The sequence below is a fragment of the Candoia aspera genome, chromosome 10, assembly GCF_035149785.1.
Source record: "Candoia aspera isolate rCanAsp1 chromosome 10, rCanAsp1.hap2, whole genome shotgun sequence".
In the NCBI taxonomy this organism is placed as follows: Eukaryota; Metazoa; Chordata; class Lepidosauria; order Squamata; family Boidae; genus Candoia; species Candoia aspera.
The window spans coordinates 24,930,872-24,953,985 of NC_086162.1; the positions used below are offsets into that span (position 1 = coordinate 24,930,872).

Genomic DNA, 23,114 nt, shown 5'->3' on the forward strand with positions numbered 1-23,114 from the left:
ACTTACACCCTGACAAAGAAGGACATGAACAAACAGGCTCAGATTTGGAGTGAAGGCTGGGCTCACTGTTGGGGAAATGGATCAACTTGCCCAGGCAGACTCTGGAATGTGTGTTTTCCTGAAGCTGTCGGGCCTGGCCCAGATCCACGGAATCATCTGGCTGGAGGCAGGTGCCTTGTTTATTCCTGAGCTGTTTGGATGGCACATGGGTGCTACTGGCAAGCGCCAGGGACATCACTCCCTCCTCTGCCAAAGAGCAGGCAGCTTCTTTGAGCCATCTTGGCGGGGAAGGGGGCTCCAAGCAAGCCACTGGTTGGTCTCTGCTCCAGTGTGTCCGCCTTTTTTCTGGGTGAGTGGGTGTGGATGGGAATTTATTTGTGGCCTCATCCTCCTTTTTTAGAAACCTGACTTGAGCATCATCTGCCTCAAGATTCAGCTCTGGTGGAACTGGTTTTCCATCCTGGACTTTTTCTCAGCTCCAGCCAAACATCTTCCCCGCACCAATTTTCACCTGGAAACACACCTACGCTACAGGGCACTTCTGTGTTCAGAGAAAAGGTGTTAGGAGTGGAGAAGAGTGTTAATTCACCCCTGCCGTTTTTTCCCTCTCCAGAAATGGCGGCTCTGCCTACCGGCAAGCTAAGAGTTAATCCCATCTCAGGGTGGGCTGGAAAAAGGCCTTCCCCTTTGTTTTGACAGGATGGGAAAGTTCTTTTTCCCCAGCACCAAAACCCATTGAATCCCACCCACCCCCTTTGCCCAACAGAACAAAGGGGGCTTTATGCGGGCTGCTGAAACTGGAGCAGACGCTTCGCTGCCAGATCATGCCTTAAACAAACAGAAAAGGGCTGGTCCTGTTGGGGGGCAGTCTTTTCCCTGTTGGGATGAGCCCCTCTCCCTTTGCAGGATGACAATGTGGCAACTTTCCTTTTCCTGGCTCCACTGCCAGCAGACCAGAACATTTCCCATCAAAGTCTATCTAGTACTTCCTTTACTTTTTCTCATTTCTGAGTTTGGAAAAAGAAAGAAAAAAAACTTTAACAAGTGGAGGGCGTCTGGTGTTGATTTTCTCCCAGTACTGTTTTCAGGAGAATGTGTTCTAAGTGCCCAAAGACGATTTAACCATAGCGCTTTGCCATTTTTTGCCACAGTTTCCAGGGGGTTAACGATGGATTTGACTTTGTGCACAGTTTAGAACACATAAAGGGGTCCTTATATGTTTTTTAAAAGATATCAACACTATACTTGACTTTAAGGCCTCTCTTGCTTGCCCATCTATCATCTATCTCTTTATCTAGATATGCAAAATATAACCCAAATCTACAGATCCCAAACCAAGTGAGAATGACACCCCACCTTAGGTTCAAATTTCCAGACAGATTTTCTTGTTGGTCTATTGTGGCCACAACAACAGTCTTCTTAATTAAGAGACCGGTTTGGTAGCACAAACTTCTGCAGACTAGAATTTGGTGGGAAAAGAAAGCATCTAAGGGATCACCAAACGTGCTTGTGTTGAACACCCCAAATACAGTTGTAGTGCAGGCAGGGGCTTGGTATACAAACTGTAGCCATGGTATGCAACCAGTGGGTTCCTTTACAAGGGCAATGGTCAGGAGATTAGTAAATGCAGGATGAAAGCATAATCAGAAGAGACTGACAGAGGAGTTTTTTTCAATGCAGCAAGTTCATCTTCGGTGGCCATATGGCCATTATGAGACTACACACATTGTTTGGCTCCAAGGGACCAAACGCAGAAAGCCACGGACAACCCCACCAGGACAAATTAAATGTGGCAAAGAGGTATGAAGATGGGGGGGCGGTATTTCCAAAAATAGAATTAGCTTCCCTCTCATTTCCCTTTCTCCCACACTCTTGAAAAATTAAGTTTGCCATCTCTAAGTTGCTGTGTCTAAGAGCTGTGCCTGGGTCTTTTGAGATCAGCACATAAAGCTGAATTTGGCATGAATCTTAAAGTGCTCTGAAAGGCCCTAGAACTGAGCAGCTATTCAAAGAGCAGGGTGGGGGTGGGGGGCTTGGCCAGGTTTTGAAGTTGGGGTTACAGGTTTTGAGAAAAAGAGGGGACCTCCGAGGACATTTAGACCAGCACACACCCGCCCGAGCAGCGATCAGGAGGGGCCCACCTGGCTGAGGCTGGGGGTCCTTGGCGGGAGGGGCCAAGGCGGCCGCGATATTTGATCCCACTTCCCCGCCCCTTAATGAAGGCTAAGTGTGGGCAACGCAGCTGCTCTCCAGGCGGGTGCTTCATGCCTTAATTCGTCTGCCGGGGGGGGGGCGGGGACCCCAAGGAAAAAGGGGCTTCTGCGGCGGCGGGGCTCTCTCCGGGCACCCAGCCGAGCCGAGCCGGCCCCTCGGCGCAAGCCGCCCTGGATGCCCTTCGCTCCGCGTGCGCCTCGGCTGGGCCCCGGCCGCTCAGCCCGACGCCGCCCGCCCCGTCGCGAGCAGCTGCGCCTGCCTGGGCTCCTCTCGGCCGGGCGGCAGCCGGTCCGCTCCTGCGCCGCGGCGCCCCGTGCGGGAAGGAGCCCGGTCCGGCCGGAGGCGGCCGCGTTGCCCGCAATCCCCGCCGCTAGAGGGGCGTGGCGGGCGAGGCGGAGGGGGCGCGCGCCCACCCCGGGGCCTCTGGCGGGGGACGATGGGAGTTGTCGTCCTGCACCCACTCCCGCAGGCTGCCGGGCAGGGAGAGGCCGCCCACCCCCGCACGTGCTCCGGGCCCCCGTTCCTCCTCCGCCGGGAAGAGAGAGGGAGGCGGCGGCGGGGCTGGCCGGGCGCGGCGCGGCGCGGCGAGGGGTGGGCACCGGCCCCGCCTCCCCGCGGCTGGCAGCCTGGCAGCCTGGCTCTGCCCAGCGCGCCGCCCCGTCCCGTCCCGTCCCGGAGCGAGCGGCCGCGCTTTATGCCCCGCGATCGGGCGGCCCAGCAGGGCTGCCTCGCCGGCGCCGGGCAGGAGGGCTCGCCCCGCCGCCGCGACCATGAGGCTGCGCCCGCCCGGCGTGCTGTGCTGCGCCCTGCTGCTGCTGCACGCGTGGCCCCAGGTGAGCTCGGCGGGCGGCGGGCGGCGGGGCTGGGCTGGGCTGGGCTGGGGCGGGAAGGCCAGGCAAGGGCAGCACCGCCGAGCGGTCGGCTACCCTCGGGCGAACTCCCGGCCCCATCGTCCGCGGCCAGCCGGCGGAACGGGAGGACCTCCGAATTGCCGCTGCGTCTCTGCAGCCGGGGGATGCCGGGGGGCGCTTTGGGGGCCCGGAGAGCTTCCGAGCGGGGCATCCGTGGCCGCTCTGGCCGTCTCTTGACTCTTTCTTTCTTTCTTTCTTTCTTTCTTTCTTTCTTTCTTTCTTTCTTTCTTTCTTTCTTTCTTTCTTTCTTTCTTTCTTTCTTTCTATATCTATCTATCTATCTATCTATCTATCTATCTATCTATCTATCTATCTATCTATCATCTACCCAATTTGTCCCCGCCCATCTCCTCCCATCGGGGGACTCTTTTACACGCAACGTTAACAGCTTCTTTTACTCACCGCCCCCCCCCCCAAAAGAAAAGCTTATGGAAAATCGTAGTTTGGTGGCGGAAGAGCGGAATTCCCTTCTCCCCCCCCCCATCCTTGCTCAGAACTACAGTTCCCGGCACTCCTGGGGGAGGGGAAGACCCCCCCCTGAAATCGGCTTGCTTGGTTAGGCTGGGCTAAAAGAGGGCTGGCAGTTTGGGGGGAACCAGCCCGCATCTCGGCGAGTTTGGGCAATCGGACCGTCCATAAAGCGGTAATACAGTTTACTTGTCTGGACTCAGCATGCTACGGGGACATGGGAATCGGTCTGGGTTTAATTCGGGATTAGCGTGTTGTGTGGATGCGGCCCCTGAGTTGGTAGGGGTCTCCGGGGTGGGCAGCCTCGAAGCTCCGGAGGTCTTCTTGCTCTGACTCCAGAAAGAGGCTGGCTGAGAAGCTTCGGAATCCGGATCTTGCTGCTCTTCCACGTGGAAAACCTCTCCTGGTCTCCAACCTCTTGCGGTCCCCCAAGAGCAGCCCTGGAATTTAGGGGACCCTCTTCAGGCTAGAATGATTAACAGAAAATCCCAGCCCTGCCCTGTGGATCTCCCTTCCACCTGCTGCTCCTGGTTCAGGGGATGCAGCCCTTCCTGGCCTGGCAGCTTCAGGGAGGGGGGGGTCTTTTTCCCAGGGCCCCTTGGTAGTCAGTCTAAACTGGGGCCTCTGGAGACCCATCTCTCCCCAAAAGAAAAGCAGGGAGATTTTCAGCTGTACTCTAGTGACCTCCCCATAGTTCTTCCTGGGGGGACAAGAAGGTGTGGCCCCTCATTTTCTCAGCATGCGCGACAGTGGCGTGGCCCTTTGGCAGCTGCTGTGCCCCACCCCAGAAACAGCTGTCTTTCCAGATGCAAGGGGAAAGAGTCACCCCCCTCTGGAGGCAAGGTTGCACCATGATCCTGGCACGCACTCCAAACTCCACCAAAGCCACTCCAAAGTGAAGCCTGGCTTTAAAGCTTGAGTAAACAGGGCCCGGTCCATTGGGAAGGGCCCACCTGCTGGGGCCCTGCTGTATTTCCTAGACCCCTCTGGTTGGTGGGCTCAAAGGATGGGGCCTTTTCCATGCTGGCCCCCTGAGAGTGGAATTCATTGGTAAAAGGTGAAAAGCTAACCTTGTTCTGCTCAGTTTCGGGCAGGCAATAAAAAATTAATTAAAGATTGTTTGATTCCTTTTCTTCGTCATCCGCTCACATTTCGCACAGCTTAATGCTCACTTTTGCAAACTACCTCAGGGAGTTAGGACTAGCAGGCAGCTTCTAAATAGAGCTTTGCAGGTAGTGGATCAGAAGTGGGTGGGATCCTGCATTACTTAGCAGGAGGAAGAATGCTTTTGCTGGGGGGGGCAGGGGGCAATGGGGGGGGAATGGAATTTCCTGCCTCCATTTTTTTCCAGCTCACTTTTCTACATAGGAGCAGGAATGGCTGGGGAATTCTGGGAGTTGAAGTCCACACAGCTTAGAGTTGCCAAGGTTGAGGGACCCTGGCTTAGGGGTTCGGTAAATTCAGCTATGAACCCGATGCTAAATGGCTATGTTGGTGGGACCCTGGGAAGACAGTCCCAATCCTGCAGCTTGTTTTGGTTCCTGGGGTTTGACAGCGGGGCAGATAGCGTCAAGGGCCACTCCAAACGTACACAGAGTGCATTTCCTGTCCTCAGCTGTGGACCACAAATATTGGACCCAAATTTAAGGGCTTTGAGAGGAAGCAGTTCTGTTCCTTGAGAATTTGGGCCCTACTCGTCCCTTTCTCTCATCTATCTGTGCTCCCCTGAGCATGTACGAAGAGCTGCATTTGTTTACCAGGGAGTAGGCCAGAAGGCTGAGGGTGCTGTGGAATTTGCACCCGGAAGAGCCAATATGTGTTCAGATGAAAGGAGGAGGCTTATGTGAGAGCAGATTTGGGCTGAATGTTCTGCAGCGGAATAACCTCTCTCTGTTGGTGCTCAGAAAACTCAAAGGCTGATTACCCACTTGTGGCTAAGGATGGGACAAAGCACTCTTTCTATGTTCTGGGGCACTCTTTCTATGTTCTGGGGCACTCTTTCTACTGTTCGCATGACAATGGAGGCTGGATGTTCAGGGGTGGCTCTGGGCAGAAATTGGTGTTGGCTGCTGTGTGTTTTTTTTTGTTCGTTTTTAGGTAATTTTTTTCTTGTATGCTGTCCTGGGTCAGTTTGGAATGGAGCAGCGTAGAAGTCTTAGTAATCAATCAATCAATCAATCAATCAATTATCTAATAAATAAACTCTATTTCTAGGCAAGTTTTCCACTTGAAGGCTTCAGTTGACATGCCCAGCCACGGGGGCGGGGGGGAAGGGAGCCATGCCTTTTTCCTGAAAAGAGGGGGGGGGTTGACGTTATCTCCTGGCTTGTGGCCATTCAGGAGCTGTGTTTTGGGGGCACCAGGTTGGGGAAGGTGGTTCTCTTCTACCTCTCAGCCCTCCTTGGCTTCACTCACTAGCCGCTCTGTCTTCTCTGCCCCCTTTCAGGTCTTGGAAGCCACGGGCATTTTTGAACTTCAGATTCGCTTTCTCCGCAATGAGAAGGGGGTGCTGGCCGATGGCCGATGCTGCCGTGGAGGCCTGGAGCCGCCGTGCCCCGTGGCCGAACAGTGCCACACCTTCTTCCGGGCCTGCCTCAAGGAATACCAGCTGCGGGCACACCCAGGGGGGCCCTGTGTGCTGGGCGCTGCCACCACCCCCGTTTTGGGGGGCAACATCTTCTTGGCCCATCCCCAGAAGCTCTTGGACCGTGCCAGTACTATGGTGGTTCCTTTTGACTTTGCCTGGCCGGTAAGATGCCCTTTTTCCCCTTGGTGGGGGCCTGTAGGGGGGGAAGCAGGAGAGTTACAAATAAGATTCCCACTACTCTAGGTTTGGACAATACAATTTTGGGTTTGGGTTCCTCCCCTTTCCCCTTCAGGAAGGACGGCAAGAGGGAGGGTGAATGGAGACGAGGTTTGCATTTTGAAATTGGGGCCTGTGCCTTTCTCCAGAGGGAGACCCGGGTGCTCTTGCAGAGAAGCAGGGGGACGGGGCAGGAGGGAGCCAGATGGATTTGGCTTCCCCTCTTTTTCCCCTGGGCAACCAGATGTTGAATGTTGCTCGACCTATGCATCGGACAAGGCTGCAATGCGCAGGATTGATTTTAGGAGCTTCTCCCTTGCTTTTTCCAATCTGCGTGTCTCTTTCTAAGTTCCAATTAGCGGAGTCAGCGATCGTCTTTTTCTGGTGGGGACTGAGGGAAGATTTGGAGCAAGAAGAAATCCCCCGTGCTTTTCTCATGCTAGGATACCCCCAGGAGGTGAAATGGATATTGCCGGGACCAGCTTCACACTTTTATCGACGTATTGATCTATTGGTTTATTTCCTTAGCAAATTTGTATGGCCACCTATCTCATATAACGTGACACTGAGTGGTGTACAAACACAGCAACGATCAAAATGACATAACCAGTCTTAAACACTGAACATGAATCAAAATAAAATCATTTTAAAAAGCCAAGATCGCAGGAGAATAACAATCACCTAACACAGTGTTTCTCAACCTCGGCGATTTAAAGATGGATGGACTTCAACTCCCAGAATTCCCCAGGCAGCATGCTGGCTGAGGAATTCTGGGAGTTGAAGTCCACCCACCTTAAAATGGCCGAGGTTGAGAAACACTGACCTAACATCATACAGCCAGCTCACAGGGTCCCCATGGGATCCCCAAGGTTCCTGGAAAACCCGCTTGGTTGATGGGGTTTTCCTGCAGAATCTCCACCTATTACAATAGTGCTGGGCAGAGGAAAAGTCGCACCCCAGAAAACCCAAAATTCTTTTTTTTTAAAAGAACTTTATTGATTTTCAAAGTATAGTTAAAATACAAAAGGTAGAAAATAGAAAAGATAGAATACAGGACTAAAGAAAAAAGAAAAACTGTAAAAGTGCAGAATTAGAAGACAGAAGCAGAAAGTCCCTTCCGACCTTCTCCAATACAGATATAAATGCAATGATCTCTTACCATTAGTTAAACCTGAGTAACATTATTTCTATCAAATCAGACCATTTAATCATCAAAACCCAAAATCAAAGCTTTGTTTTTTTCTGACACAAACCAGTAGTCTAAAAGTGGTTGCCAAGTAGAGACAGATCCAGACGCGGTGTGTTTTCCCTCAGCAACGCTGTTAACACCGCCGTCTGGCCCAGGTCCATCGGCTTAATCATCCATCCCTCCACTGTAGGAAAACCCCAAATTCTTCTTAAAGGGAGAAGAACAGTCTGCACTTGGCCACCTGCGTTCTCACAGAGAGGCCTCAAAACCTCCGAAGTGGCTCTGGGCCTCTTGGCAATTCCCTTCTGTTTCAGAATCCGAAAAGCCCGGATTGCGGATTGGTGTGTTGCGTTTAAACCAGTTTTGTGCAGTTGGCTTTGGGCTGGATTTGGGGTGAGGACAAGCAACGGGGGCGGGGGGTGGGGAGAAGAGTTTCTGCCCATTTGGGGATGTTTGTTTGTTTATTTTATTTTATTTTATTTTATTTTATTTATTTATCCAATCTGTCCCCGCCCATCTCCTCCTGTTGGGGGACTCTGGGTGGAGTCTCCATGTTAGTGGAGAAGAAGCATCTTTTTTTCAATCTGAATTTTTAAAACAGGCGAGCTGGGTTGAACCCACTGATTGGCATCTGCAGGATCGCGTGGGGCTCGGAGAGGTGTGCCTCCTTGCAACCTGCAGCTGGTTCGTTCCTGGGAAGCCCGTTGGCAGAAGTGACTTGTTCCTGGCCCCAGGTCCTGGGAAAGGTCACTGGGCCTGGATCACCTCCGACTTTTGGGGCTTTTCGGGGATGCCTCCCCGCTCTCCCCAAGGGAATATCAGCCAAGTGTGGGGGCTGCTCCGGAGAAACTCAAGAACCTGCTTTGGGTTCCTCTTTCGACGCTCCTCTGATCCATCGGTTTGGAAATCTGTGGGATATCTAGGGATAAAGCCAGCTGCAAAGTTTGTCATCACAGTGCCTTCAGAAGTGGGCATTTGAAGGTTCTGAGCAACACAAGGTGGCTGCCCACCTGTTAGATCAGCGTTTCTCAACCTTGGCAGCTTGAAGATGGGTGGACTTCAACTCCCAGAATTCCCCAGCCAGCCATGCCAAGCTGCCAAGGTTGAGAAACACTGCATTAGATGGTGGCACTGCTCTGGGGCATTGTGGGAAATTCTAGACCCTGCCTTCTGGAGCATTGCCTCAAGCAACAGGTAAACAGAGGCGCACCTGCCACGTGGTAGGCAAAAGTTGGGTTGGCTCGGCGGGTTGGCTAACGCAATCAGTGTGGTTAGCTTGTGGTTCAGAGAGTTGTGCCAACCTTGGATAACTGGGGTAATTGAGCAAACTGGTTCAGTCAGCCATAGAGCAGCAAGCAAGCAGAGCTGCCGGATTTGAAGAATTCAGAATATACCTCCGGAGCTGCAAGTTGTGTGAAGCAAACTACGTGGGTTCCGGGAGAAGAGGCAGAGTAATTCTTCTTCCTGGTGAGGTTTCAGGTGTATGGCAAGTCCTCAGTTTAAGAACGAGTTCCGTTCCTAAGTCTGTCCTTAAGTCAGATTTGTATGTAAATCGGAACAGTTATTTAGCATCAGTTAGTCAAATGTTGGTCTTAGTATACAGTATATATTTTACCTTTCTATGCATATAAAAGGGGACGTGGTGGCGCTGCGGGTTAAACCGCTGAGCTTGCTGATCAGAAGGTTGGCGGTTCAAATCCGCGTGACAGGGTGAGCTCCTGTTGCTAGTCCCAGCTCCTGCCAACCTAGCAGTTCAAAAACATGCAAATGTGAGTAGATGAATAGGTACCGCTTCGGTGGGCAGGTAACAGCGTTCCGTTTAGTCATGCTGGCCACATGACCACAGAGGAAGTGTCTATGGACAAACGCCGGCTCTTCGGCTTTGAAACCGAGATGAGCACTGCCCCCTAGAGTCGGACACGACTGGACTTAATGTCAAGGGAAACCTTTACCTTTACCTTATGCATATAAAATACTTAAGAAACACTTCCAAACACACTAAAACATCTTAAACAGAATAATACACAAAGTAGTATTGTGCATTTAACCCGAAACGTTGTCCTTAACGCTAATATAATAGTCATTATGGCAGTCTGTTCTTAACCAGGAGTCGTCCATAAACCAGGACATTCTTACACCGGGGACCTGCTGTGGTCTCTTGACTTGGTGGCATCCAACCATGATGCTCAACGTCCCCCATCCTTATCCAGCTTAGCCTTTGGCAGGCATGGATCTTGTAGTCATAGACTGCTGAAGGATACCATGTGGGCTGAACTCATCCTGCTCCTTCCTTCTTTGGCTGTGGATGAGGGTTTACGGCAGTGTTTCTCAACCTTGGCAACTTGAAGATGTGTGGACTTCAACTCCCAGAATTCCCCAGCCAGCCATGCCTGTTGATCTGCGGCAAGGGCACCAGCTTGCCGAAGGGCTGCCCTGAACACCTAGCTGAGATGCTGACTGATCTGCCCTTGGTGGACCTGGCTGTCCCTGGGAATTTCCAGCCGAGGCGGGCAAGGCAGGCTGCTGATCCTTCCAACCTCCCCATCAGCTGTTAGAGCTGCATGACCCATCCCTGCCAAGGGGAAAGGGGAGGGCAGGGAAGAGAAATGAGATTAGGAGGGAGATAACTTAATTAAACTCTCTCTCCTTGATTGATGCAACTTCACTTCTCTCTTGCTGGGGTTCAGCTCAGCGCCCATCCCAAGGAATGATTACAGAGGTGGGGAACTGGGACCTTCTAGCTAGTGCTGAATTGCACAGCTGCCCCAGCCACGGGCAGACGATGCCAGGAATTGCCATTTAGAGCCATGGTGCCCTTACGCCTCGCTAAGAGGATTCTGCAATCCAGGTGCCTTGGAAATAAGGTAAAAGCTCTCTGCACGTCTTCATAGAGACCAGCTTTGAGCCTTTCCAGTTGGTTCCAGAGATTAAGTTCATGCAGAGATTAAATCTTAGGAGGAGAATGAAGAACACTTGTTATTTATTTATTTATTTATTTATTCGCTCACTATTATTAATTTTTCTGGATCCAATTCAGGCTCAGCGGAGGTACTGTTTCAATATGTTACAAACTATTTCACCCTCGTCCAGTATGTTTGCATGCAGGGCCGCAAGGAGGGTCTGTGTCACCCTCAAACATGGATTCTGCGCCTGTTTTGGCGCCCCCCCCCCAGCGCTCATTTTGGCTCCCTACCAGCGCGGCGCCCGGGGCACGTGCCCCGGTTGCCCCCCCCAGTTGCGGCCCTGTTTGCATGTAACTGAACGCAGCTGGGGGAGCGGGGGGACAAATCTGTTTCCAGAAACAGATGCTCAGGCTGAGCGTGCTTTGGTAAGCTTCTGTCTCTCTTGTTCCTTCTAGCGCTCCTACTCACTGGTCCTGGAGGCCTGGGATGCTGCCAATGCCAGTGATGTCGCTAACCCAGGTAAGGATTGCCTTTCTGCCTTGCTGGAGATGGGTGGTGGGTGCAAAGTAGGGTGGGGTGGGACGTTCAGGGACACCTGGATTTAGTGCTCCAATACTTGAACCTGTACGGTGGGAATCCCGAGCAAAAGGTGCCTCCCCTGGTGCTGACATCGAGGCGAAGGAACCGAGCAGGTGGTAGCATTCCTGCCTCCGGCCGCTTGGATAGCAGTTCTGCGTCCATTTTTTCGTTGGGAAGTGGCGAAGCTAGTTGTTAACTGTAAGCCAGATTGGAAGAAAATAATACCTCTGAGCCTCTTCTTCTCCTTTCAGCTCTCTCTCTGATCACTGAGCTCTGAACTAGTCACTGGCCTGTGGCCTGCAAAAACTGGAACTTCCATGTGCAGAGGCACTCTACTTCAAAGTAGCAATTGCCAGAAATGAGCAGGAAGACAGGCCTCAGTTGTGGATTTCTCGGGGGCAGTAGTGGCACCTGCAGGGGTACGGGGGGGCGGGCAAAAATCTGCAAGATGGCAGGCGAGGCAAGTGAGTTTACAGCTAGTCCTTGCTTAATGACCATTCGTTTAGTGATGATTTGGACTTACAACGGTGCTGAAAAAAACAACTTACGACCAGTCTTCACACGACCATCACAGTGTCCCTGTGGTCACATGGTCACCATTTGGGCACTTGGCAACCGGTTTGCATTTATGACTGTCACAGCGTCCCATGGTCACGTGATCACCATTTTCGACCTTCCAGGCCAGCTTCTGGCAAGCAAAATCAATGGGGAACCGCGTGATTCGCTTAACAACCACCACAAAAAAGGTCGTAAAATCGGGTCGGATTTGCTTAATGGCATCTTCACTTAGCAACTGAAATTCTGGTCCCAATTGTGGTTGTTAAGCGAGAACTACCTGTAATTTTTCACCCCTTGTTGCAGTGGCAGGTAGTGTACCACCCTCTTTGTGGACTAGTAACTTGTGCTGATTTCCAGCACAGCCCAGAGCTATGGGATCCGGGCACTCAGTGGTGAACAAAATGCTTGGGACTGTTGATGAATTATCTGAACCTGCTTGAACATTCCCATTTTGTACATGCAAACTTGACGGCAGCATCGCCCACACGCCCCGCACGCTCGCCTTCCTGCTCTTTGTCTGCAGCCTCAGGGCAGCTAATCGAGCGGGTGACGCGTTCGGGCATGGTGAACCCAGGCGAAGGCTGGCAAGATTTATGGCATCATGGGCGCAGCACCTCGCTGGATTACCGGCTGCGGGTGCGCTGCCAGGAGCACTACTACGGGCCTTCGTGCAACCTGCTCTGCCGGCCCCGCAACGATTTCTTTGGGCACCACAGCTGCGACACGGCCGGGAACAAGGTCTGTCTCGACGGCTGGATGGGAAACAAGTGCCAGCGGGGTATGTCCAGGGCTGGCGGGCTGGCGTGGGGCGGGCAGGGTAGGAAAAAGGGGCTGGAGAAGAGGAGGCCGTCCCATCGCCCTGCAGCCACGGACATCCAGCCCCAGTTCTCCTCCCCTTGGGGATGTCTCAGGGGGGTCAAAAAAGTCAAGATGGCTGGCAGCCAAACGTTTGCGGACATCTCTCTGGGGGGATCAGACAAGTGAAGATGATGGCCATAACTGCATGTCCAAAGACACCCCCCCCTTTTCTACGTATGTCACGCATGCATAAAAAGGGTGGGACTTCATCACATGGTCACAGCCACCATCTTGACTTTTTTGACACCCTTCCGGCAGACGTCCCTGTCCTTTTCTATTCTTGGGATGCTTGGACCTGATACTCCCCATCGAAACCCTAAGCGAGCCGCCCAAGGCCAGCCCTCCTTCCTCAACCCTGATCCCCATCTCACCTGCACCCAGGTGTGCCAGCCCCCTCCCTTCTCCACCACACACCGAGCGGTGGAAGGTAAATTGTCCTGCTGCTCCTCCCCTCTTCGTCCTTTCAGTCCCTCCTCCAAATACAAAAACAAGGACCTTCCCCACTGTGGCAAAGCCGTTGGCGGAACCCCCTCCCCTTCACTCCCTCCTGGTCAGCCCTTTGAGGTAGGCCAGGTCGCTGGCCACCACACCCACGTGACCTTTCTGGAGGTGCCTCCAAAGAAGCGGAGGGCAGCACAGCTTCCTGGCAGCAGCTCTCGAGAGCCAACCCGGAGCCCCGCCAGACGTTGCAACGCTCTTTTTGTGGTCTCTTGCAGCTGTTTGCCGCCAGGGGTGCCACAGAACCCACGGGTTTTGCGAGGAACCTGGCGAGTGCAGGTGAGAAGGAAGCGGGCAGGATGTTGTTCTGGTCCGTTGGCCTCCCAGCGAGCCCTCCCCAGCCAGGAATGATGAAACGGTAGCCCAGTGTGCCCCAAAGTCCTGGTCTGCTGCTGGTTTGGTCTGTCTTACTCCTGCCGCACAATCCGGGGCAAGGTGAAGAGGGAGGTCGGGCCGTGCTCTGCCCCAAAGTGGGAAGAAGTGGCAAGGAAGATGTGGAGGGCAGCCATGACGTTGTAAGTTGGGTGTTCGCCCTGCGAGGTAGTCCAGACCAGAAGCACCCCATCTTTATTGTCAAGAGGGGCAGGCTTCCACAGATGGACCGACTGGTGGGTTTAACCTTCGGTCAAACCTGGATCCATGGGGTGAATAGGGGGTTTCTGCCTCTCCCACTGTCCCAGGAAGCCCCCATATCCCTGCAGGTCAGGTGCTGTTGTCCCCTCCCACCCCACAGACGATCCTCAGCATCTGTCTCTCTCGATGTTTTTTGACGTTACTTTCTTGCCCCAGGCTCAAGCCCCTCTTATCTGACCGTTGCAGTGGCAGCGGCTCTCCCTCCTGTCCGGCAGGGCCACTCCCTGTGCCCTCTGCAGCCAGTAACGATCCCTCCCCCCTCAGGTGCCATTACGGCTGGACAGGTCCCCTCTGCGACAGATGCCTTCTCTTCCCTGGCTGCGTCCACGGGAGCTGCACCATGCCCTGGAAGTGCGACTGCGAAACCAACTGGGGCGGCCTGCTGTGCGACAAGGGTGAGCCCTGCCTCGGTCCCGCTCTGTGGGTCGTTGCTTTGAGACGGGAAGTCATAGGCCAGCGGAGACCCTCTCCCGCCCTCTCCCAAAGTCTTTCGGTTGATTTTGTCTGGATGGCAAGGCTGCGACCAGCATCTATACTCAGTATGGTGGACTTCAGTTAAGCCAGCTTCAAACCATGGGTTGCGTGGCTGCCCTTTTCTTTGCTTTTGCAATCGTGGCTCCTTTTGCTTGCACAAGAGGAGGAGCGAAAGCACACCAGCCATCTCAGGTTTGTCTTCCCTCCTTCCGCAAAAGAGGCCGTCTGTCCCCCAGCTGGTCGGCCGTGATCAAGGAGGATGAAAGTTCCCGTCCAGACGCCTAGAGGGCGCTAGCTTGGAGATGCCTCTTTTGTCAATGAATGCGTGTTATGATTGCGCTAAAATAATTGACAGAAGAAAAGACACGCACCGGTGTCTGTCGACGGTGATAATTGCTTCAAAATTAATAATCCTGAGATTTATTTTTTTTAAAAGGCGGGGAGGCTGGAAGATTTTTGACAAAGGGGCGAGGAAGAAGACTTGGGAGCAAGATGGTCAACTTCTTTTCGCCAAGCTTGGAGAAGGCGGTGCAAACTAATAGTTGCAGAATCTGGGCCCGGAGCTGGCAGGGAGCCTGGTGACCCAGGGAGGTGCCTCCTCCTGGATGCTTGATTCAGACAGAACGGGGCAGCTTTGGACCGGATCCCAAAAATTGCTTTCTCTTTTCTTCCTGCTCAGACCTGAATTATTGTGGATCGCACCATCCGTGCCAGAATGGCGGCACTTGTGCCAACAAGGAACCCAATGAGTATGAATGTCTCTGTCCGGAAGGGTTCGGTGGGCGCAACTGTGAGAATGGTGAGCAGAGATGGCCAGCCTAGGATAAAAAGATGCAGGATCTGGGGGCCTAACAAATCAGACAAAGTGGAAATGCCTACAACACTTTTTCTATACAGATAGTCCTTGTTTAGCGACCACAGTTGGGACTGGCTACTTGGTCATTAAGCGAAGCGGTCACTAAGCAAAACTGACTGTGCTTACAATCTGACTTCAGCTTTCCTTTGCTTTGCAGACCTGTAAATGCAAGGACTGGTCGCAAAGTTACTTTTTCGTCACTGTTGTAACTGCGAATGGTTTCTAAATGAGGCAGTCACTAAATGAGGGCTACCTATAACAGCTTTGTTACATTTTCAACCCTATCCTGGCTGGGGAATTCTGGGAGTTGAAGTCCACACATCTTTAAGTGGCTGAAGTTGAGAAATACTGAGTTAATGCGTTTGTTTCCTGAGCTGGCTAGCTTCTGAGCAGGGGCATCCTGGGCGTGAGGGGTGTCCAAAAAGTCAAGGAGGTGATGCAGCCTGTGATGCCTGTTAAAGGAAGGAGTGGGCCTTCCATCATGTGGTCGTGGCCATCTGGACTAGTTGCCTGATCTAAATGCATCTGGAGAATTCCTTCTTCCGAAAAAGAATTGATTATGGCGACTGTGACAAGAAGTTTTAGAACAACGTTGGGCATGCGTGCGAAGACTGGAGGGATTTGGGCGTTGCCCAGCTGTGAACTTCCACATTCAGGGGCAGTGTACCTGTGAACGTTACTTGCTGAGGACAGATCACGGTGGTGGGGAGGAGGGGGAGGCCGCAAGATGTTGGGCGAAACCAAAGGCTCGCAAGAGAGCTCTCTCATCCCCTGTCCTTCGTTCCAGATGTTAATGAGTGCCGGAAAAACCCTTGTCTTCATGCTCACGGATGTAGGAACCTCATGGGGAGCTATTTCTGTGACTGCTTGGAAGGCTGGATGGGAGCCAACTGCAGCATCCGTAAGAGCGTTGTTTCGGTTCGGTCCGAGATTGCAGGAAGGGGGAAAGAAAGAAAGATTCTGCACAGAAGCAGAGTTGTTTTTGAAACAGAGAGAAGTGCTGGTCCTCTGGGGGCCACTAAACCAGAACCTCACTTCCCAGCATCCTTCACCACTGGCTGTGGCGTCTGGGGCAGCTGGGAGTTGCAGTTCGCTACGGGTTCCCTGTCCCAGAGACCTTCTCAAGTGAGGTGGGAGGAAGCCCAGCGTTGGATGAAAATGGGGAGGACCCGGGGTCAAGCCTACCTCCTAGGAATGTTGTAGCAGGGGAAGATTGGAGGAAGAGGGGCAGGCTGCGCCAAGGAAATCCAGAACTCTTCGAAGGGAATGCCATACATCTCGCAGGGTAGCTGGTCGGATAACTGGGGTTTTCCATTGCAGCACTTTATCAATAACATTGTTTTTCTGCCCACTTTCTGGATAGGAATGAATTCGTGCCAAAGAAGATGCCAGAATGGAGGCACGTGTCAGGTGCGTGCGTCTAAGAATCTGCTTTCCTAGGATGATGACGATGATGATGTTTTTTATCCCACCTTTTTTATATATAACACAAGGCAGCGAACATGCCTAACACTCCTTCCCTCGCCTCCTATTTCCCCCACAACAACCACCCTGTGAGGTGGGTTGGGCTGAGAGCGTGCGACTGGCCCAGGGTCACCCAGCCGGCTTTTTAAAAATGTTCCTGTGGCACCTGCCGCCAAATTGCAATCGGGAAATCGCCCCTAAATCAGGGCTCCTCAAACTCTTTAGCTTGTCAACCCCTCCATGAAGTTTCAGGTTGTTTGTTGACCCCCCCCTTCTCCATGTTACCCCGCTCTCGGCAATCCCCCCGACCCAGCCCTCACCTCGTTCCTTCTCCGACAGACGGAGGGGGGCCAGCAGAGTTGCTCTTGCCAGCCAGGGTACACCGGTGCAGAGTGCGAGACGGAACAGAGGGCCTGCAGAGATGCCCCCTGCCTGCACAGTGGGCAGTGCCAGGAGGCGGAAAATGAGACGTTCCTGTGCAGATGCCCTCTGGGCTTTAGCGGCAAGTGGTGCGAGGTAACTGAGCCCGGGGCGTGGGATTTCCGTGGGGTGGAGACTCGGCAAAATCCCAGGAACGCAACGCGGCTTTCCAAAAAGGGTGCCATGCTGAGGGAAGTCCTTTGCCTCCTTCTGGCTCTCCTTGGCTGCAGCTCTGAGTGTCATTTCCCGAGGGAGACCGGTGGGCCTTACCCACTCCCCATCATCTGAGCGTGTCAGATCAGTTCTGCACAATGCGCCCCCCGAAGGGGCTAACTTTGCCTAAGGCATAACTCCGCAGGGTGTTTCCAAATACAGGAGACTCTCAGTTAACCGGCATGGGGATTGGTAGATGCCGGATAAATGTAGGTTCTGGTTGCTTGAGAGTTTCTATTAAACCCAAATACCCACTAGATGGCAGCAGAGAGATACAGATTTTTCTGCCGCTTGAGAGGGCCGGTTGCTTGCGTTAGGGTTAACAGATTCTACTGTAGAAGGTGCATTTGGAGAGGACAGGAAGAGCAGATGGATGCAGCTCCCTGCTTTTCACAGATAATTGTCTGAGGAACCATCCCTGGTCGCTCAGAATATTTTCCTCCTCCGTCCCCGCCCTGGGTTTCTCCTGCAGGTCAATCTCTGCTCTCCAAACCCTTGCCCCGAAGGAGCCTCCTGCCAAGGCAGAGGAGGAAGCTACGCCTGCCTGTGCCCTGAAGGGGCCGTGTGTCACAACCTGCAAGAGCCCTGTTTGGGTGAGGGGTGCAAAGGTGGGTGCTGCAGCAGTGCTAAGGGTGGCCCCAGCAGAAATGAATCCCCGGAAGGTTGAATGTTTCAGCTCCTCCTGCTCACATTTTGGCACTGCCTTTAATGATGATCTTCTAAGACAGTGTTTCTCAACCTTGGCCACGGCCACTTGAAGATGTGTGGACTTCAACCCTCAGAATTCCCCAGCCAGCTGGGGAATTCTGGGAGTCGAAGTCCACACATCTTCAAGTGGCGAAGGTTGAGAAACACTGGTCTAAGGCCTCCAACGGAAGGCATCTCTGGTGCCGATTTGTCCCAGAGTCCTTAAAACCTGGCTCTTCCCCCCAGCCTTAGATCACAGCAGTGGGCGGACCCCTGATGAGATGCTTGGCTTGACAGCGGCGGCTACGTTTCCAGACATTTTTTCTTGTCGCGTCTCTGTGCTGTTCCGTTTTTAACACCTCACAACGCTGCCCAGAGTCAGGATAGAATTGGGTGCCCTATACATTTAAGAAATAAATTCAAGGAGGTCCTTTGTCCCCACTACTTTTTATCTTGGTCCTGGAAGTGTTAGACAAGAAATAAATTCATGGTGGGGATTTCAAATGGGGGGGGGGGTGTTCCAAAGATTCAAGATGCCAACTGTGTGGCCAAAGCCACACCCCTCAAATGGGCACATAAGAAGGGGTGTGGCTTTGACCATGCGGTAGCCATCTTGACTTCTTTGACCCCCTTCCCCACAGAAGACTTCTTCATCCTCCCCTGAGGGCAGCGAACGAGAAGCCGAGGTTTAGCATTGCAGCAAAGCGTGGGCATCAGCTGGGGTGAACCAGAGAAAGGATTCTGATTTTGCAGTGAAGGGATGGGAGGCCAAGTGGAAAGGTGCCGGGGAGGCGGTTTTGGAAAGCGAAGGAGCGCGTTGCTCTCGGCTTACTCAGCACGTCGTTCCCTTTAGGGGAGAGCAGCGCTGCCCTCCTGCCTGCTCTGCTGCCACCGGTCCTGCTCCTGGCCGGGGCGGTCCCCACCTTGGTGCTGCTGCTGCTCTGGACCCACCGCCGGTCCCTGCGGAGGCTACCCGGAAGAACGGAGACTCCCGCCAACAACAGCCTGCGGCCGGACGCCGTCCACCTCATCCACAACATCACTCACAGGGAGGCCGAGTGCAGGCCGGGGGAGGCCGGCAGAACGGCCAAGGCAGGGCTGCTACCTGCGGGGGTGCCCCCTTCTGCTGGGCCCCCCAAGGTAGACATCTCCAACCAGGAGCGGGCCAAACTGAACCGAACAAACATTGCCCCGGTTTTGGCAAGGCCGCCACTCTGAGGAGAGGGGGGCGGCGGAACGTGCGGACCCCGGGGCAGACTCCTCTCGCACCCTCCAAAACAGCCCGCAAATCACCTTCTCGGCCACACTCGGCTCTTCGACGAGGCCCCTCTCGGCAACGCTGGCGTCATCGTTTCTGCTCCAGAAGGGGGTCCCCAATCCCCGCCTCCTTTTCGCTCCTCTCTGACAGCAGTCGCGCTCCGAGGGCAGGCAGGGCCAATCTGCAGGGCTTCCCATGTTACCAGGCAGACATTCCAATGGTCTAGCTGCAGGAGGCCAGTTGGAGAGACAGGAAGGGCTGGGAGGGGTCTCTTGTGTCCCCTGCGGCCCCTCTGACGACCGGAGGTCCGAGAAGAAGAGTCACTGCGGCCTTTGCTGGACATTCTGCGTCTCGTCTTCGGTCCTCCATCTAGAGGAAACAATTTGAAAGGGCAGCTGTGACTGGAGGGCCTGGGCCACATCTGGCCACAGACTGGCTACTACATCTGGCAAGCAATATCCCCCTGGGACAATAAGGTGGGGGGGAATCAACCTGCCCCCTTGACGACCCCTCACTTAGGACACAGCAGGCTCCCCCCCCACACACACCAGACTGCAACCTTGTCTATGGGGTTGAAGTGGCTGGGAATGATGGGGCATTGTAGTCAAGAACAGCAAGAGGAAGCCTGGAAGGGGTGTGGGGGGATCACCCAGCCCCCTTCCCATCAGCCCCCTTTTTGCAAAAAGAACCGAAACCTCTCTTGCAGGCTGAGTGTATTTTAACTGTAATATACTGTAAAGGTTCCCTGATGTGGCTTTGCTGCTCGCCCCTTGATTCTGATGTCCCACGTTTCCTTGGGGTTGGGCGAGGCTAATGAATCACCACTGAATACTCCGCTGCGTCCATTTGGTTGACCACCGCCACCTTTCAAGCGTTGCACAAGGCGTAACCCAACAGCTGTGTTTGCACCACAGCTTTTGATTTGGGGACTGGAGTAACCCGTTTTCTCAGCTCCTATAATACACTGAATCGTGAACTAGAGAGGGCGAGTTTGCAGCACACGCAGAGCCCCCAAATGGCTAGCCACAGTTAAGATAAGCTTCACATGTGATACTAATGCCGCATTTTGGTCATCTTCTAACATGGCATCCAGGGCCTTCATCGTTACAGGTAGTCCTCGATTTACGACCACAATCGGGACTGGAACTTCTGTTGCTAAGCGAGGCAGTTGTTGAGTCACACTGCTTTTATGACCTTTTCCGCTTCAGTCGTTAAGCAAATCACTGTGGTTCTTAAGTGAATCGGCTTCCCCCATTGACTTTGCTTGTCAGAAGCCGGCTGGGAAGGTTGCAAATGGCGGTCATGTGACCCCGGGACTGTTCTAAGTGCGAGCTGGTAGCCAAGCACCTGAATTTTGATCACGTGACCACAGGGACACTGCGATGGTCATAAGTGTGAGAACTGGCTGTAAGTCACTTTTTTCAGCACTGTTGTAACTTCAAACGGTTGCTAAATGAATAGTTGTAAGTCAAGGACTACCTGTAAATAGAATTGGGATTGCCCTGGCCTTTGGAGCCTGCTGATGTGGGGGCTAGCGTCTGGATGCTCTCTGCCCCCCTGCTATCTTCAGTGCTCCCAAGGAGAGCCACAAAGGTGGCCATGAGATGGTGGCCATGCCCACCCCACTGAATCCCTGCCCCTTTTTACATGGCCCCCCAAACCGCCTCCCTGCCAGAAGATAACAGGAAGGAAAGATCCTGACCCGCTTTTGCACATCACCGGCTTTGAAACGTTTTAACCTCACTTGAAAACGGCATCAGAATATTGTCCCAACCGCCCAGCCGCACCAGCGGTGTCCAGAAGCATGACCCCTTGTGGGGGGACGATCCATGGTGGCCCCTTTGGGATCCGCAGACGTCCCGCATCCTGGCTTCAGGTGCATCAATTTACCCCAAATCCTAAGTTGGCTAAAACTGGGTTGGGTGGTTTGTGGCAGGACATGTGGCCGTGAGCCCCTTTCCTGAGCTCTCCTGAGCTCCTGGAGAAAAGGGGGGGGGCTCCAACCAAGAGTGATGTGTGAAAACCCAGCCCTGCTCAGCTCCTGCACAGGCCATCCATTGCGTTAAGCCGTAATGTGGTTTGCTTAGGTGTCGTGTGCAATGCGAACGCAGCAGTTGCCTTTTAGTGACCTGGGTTGCAGGAGTCAGGCGTAGGGTGAGCACCGCGTAGGTGTGGATGCCACTCAAGGCTTAAAACACAGGCCAGGCATTGACGAGGGTGCCCCTGCTGGTATTTCTGCAGGTCCAGATCTGGCTGTGTGCTCAAACAACCACACGGGAAGTGTCTGGCTCTGCCTGGGTGGGCCTGCTCAGCAGCTGCACGTCATGAGCTCCTCCAGGGTGCCCGGGCATTGCAGCTTCGGAGAGAGCCAGGCTGGCATAATTCCTGTTCTTCTTCCCAGCAGGTGAAACCTCCCTAGGCTCTTCTGCTCACCTGTCCTCCTCTCACCTGTTCTGCTCCATCCCCCACTTCCTTTGCTGTCCCTGGAGGAACTGGAGGCCAGCCAACGGGGACGGGGGACAGGCTGCAGCCTGCCTAGCTTGCCCCTGGCTCTGAGCCTCTGAGAACTCGGGAAAGAGGTTTGAAGCAGGGCCGGCTGAATGGCTTGCAACCTGTACAGGCAGGAAAGTCGCTCAGCCAGCCACCTCCCTCGCTTGGCAATCTCTCAGCCCGAGTGGCTGGGGAAGGGCGCGGGAGCGGGGGAGGAATCATGCCAGGGCTGGGAATCGTTGTGAAGGCTGTGTGCATCCACCTCTGTAAGGAATGAAGTTGCTGGGTCAGGAATCAGCGGCTCCCAGGCGCGGGGGACAGTTATGTCAGCCTCGGCCAGCTGCTTCCCAAGGCCAGCCACAGAACAGCCAAGCACTTGAAAGACAGCCCTAGAATTTAACTCTGGAGCATCGAATGCTTTGATTTCTAAGTGGCAAAATCAAGTGGGCAAATCTAATGCAAATGGCTTAATTCCTGTCCACAATGAAGAGACTAATCTGAGAGCCTTCTGTCAAGTAAACCATTTCCAGAATAAGGGATTACAAATATCTGGGGAGTCCAGAGTTACAGGATTGAAGCTGGACAGCCTTTCCCCCCCGGCACAAAAACGGGTAATTTATTTTCCTCCCACGAGAAATCTGGGCTTTTGATTCAAAGAGCAAGTTTCTAAATCTCCTGGTCCAGATGCTTGTTAATTCTGGAGACTGAACTTAAAAGAACTCAATTCAGAATTCTTTCATATGAGCAGGAAGGCCAGTCTGGGGAAGGTGATGAAGTGGTCCAGGGGCATCTACGGCAACGGTCACTGGCTTCAAAACAGCAGGCATGACCAGACAACTGAAGCCCAGCCCCTTCTTGATGGGCGTCGCGTGATTGTAAAGAGGAGCAGGGCTTCGCTCACCCGGTTGTGTGCATAGCTTTGAAGCCAGCGGCTGTTGCGGTGGATGCCCCTGCTAACCTTTTAGCACATCCTCACGTGATTTGCAAACCACAGTCTGAAGATCAGCCCAGCTATTTCAGAATTATTCGAAAGTCGTCTTTTTTGCCAGCACACAGCTGGAGCGAATGCCAGTGCAGATATCCAAAATGAACCCAGCAGTGAATGTCTCCTATATATATATATAGTCCTGTAAAAGGTTGAATGTTTCTGCAGGCATGCTATTGTCACTGATGGCAGTAAAATAATAATATAAAATAATATAAAATATAAACATAAATATAAGCATAAATAAAACATAAAATGAAAAAAATACAATCGTAAGCCAGATGCTTACAAGGAATCTAGAGCTGAAAAAAGGAAATGCAGAACCTCTCTGTAACATTTCTTAAAATAAATACCCTGAAATAAATGCTCTCTTCATACAATAATAATACATTATGCGTATTAAACAAAATACTTTATAAAAAGAAAGAACTCCAGGGTAAGAGGAGGACTGGAGAAGACACAACCCTCTAGAGGGCGCTAGACCTTTAACTGGCTTTGCTTGGGCTGCTGGGAGTTGTAGTTCAGAAGCCTGGGGAGGTGGCTGTTTCTGGTTCCTTAAACGGTATAACCCATCTACGGCTGGCGATTGCAAGAGACTGGAGCTGTTTTTAAACTCCTGAGCATGTGTATCCCCCTCTCTCCTTCCCACCCAC

General features: G+C 53.1%; 2 protein-coding genes across 2 annotated transcripts; both read left to right on the plus strand.

Moving 5' to 3' along the window:
* The first annotated feature begins 76 nt into the window (after positions 1 to 76).
* Positions 77 to 14,928, plus strand: LOC134503719 (protein jagged-2-like). The gene is made up of 8 exons (XM_063312624.1): positions 77 to 349; positions 1,681 to 1,800; positions 6,040 to 6,342; positions 10,944 to 11,007; positions 12,149 to 12,403; positions 13,200 to 13,260; positions 13,879 to 14,009; positions 14,768 to 14,928. Exons 1-8 carry the CDS (start codon positions 77 to 79, stop codon positions 14,908 to 14,910), a joined length of 1,350 nt encoding a protein of 449 aa, XP_063168694.1. The 3' UTR covers positions 14,911 to 14,928.
* Positions 14,929 to 15,616: 688 nt separating this feature from the next.
* Positions 15,617 to 18,946, plus strand: LOC134503720 (protein jagged-1b-like). Its single transcript, XM_063312625.1, has 5 exons — positions 15,617 to 15,845; positions 16,308 to 16,354; positions 16,748 to 16,924; positions 17,514 to 17,649; positions 18,582 to 18,946. The coding sequence occupies exons 1-5, from the start codon at positions 15,788 to 15,790 to the stop codon at positions 18,944 to 18,946; spliced, it is 783 nt and encodes a 260-aa protein (XP_063168695.1). The 5' UTR covers positions 15,617 to 15,787.
* Positions 18,947 to 23,114: the final 4,168 nt, after the last annotated feature.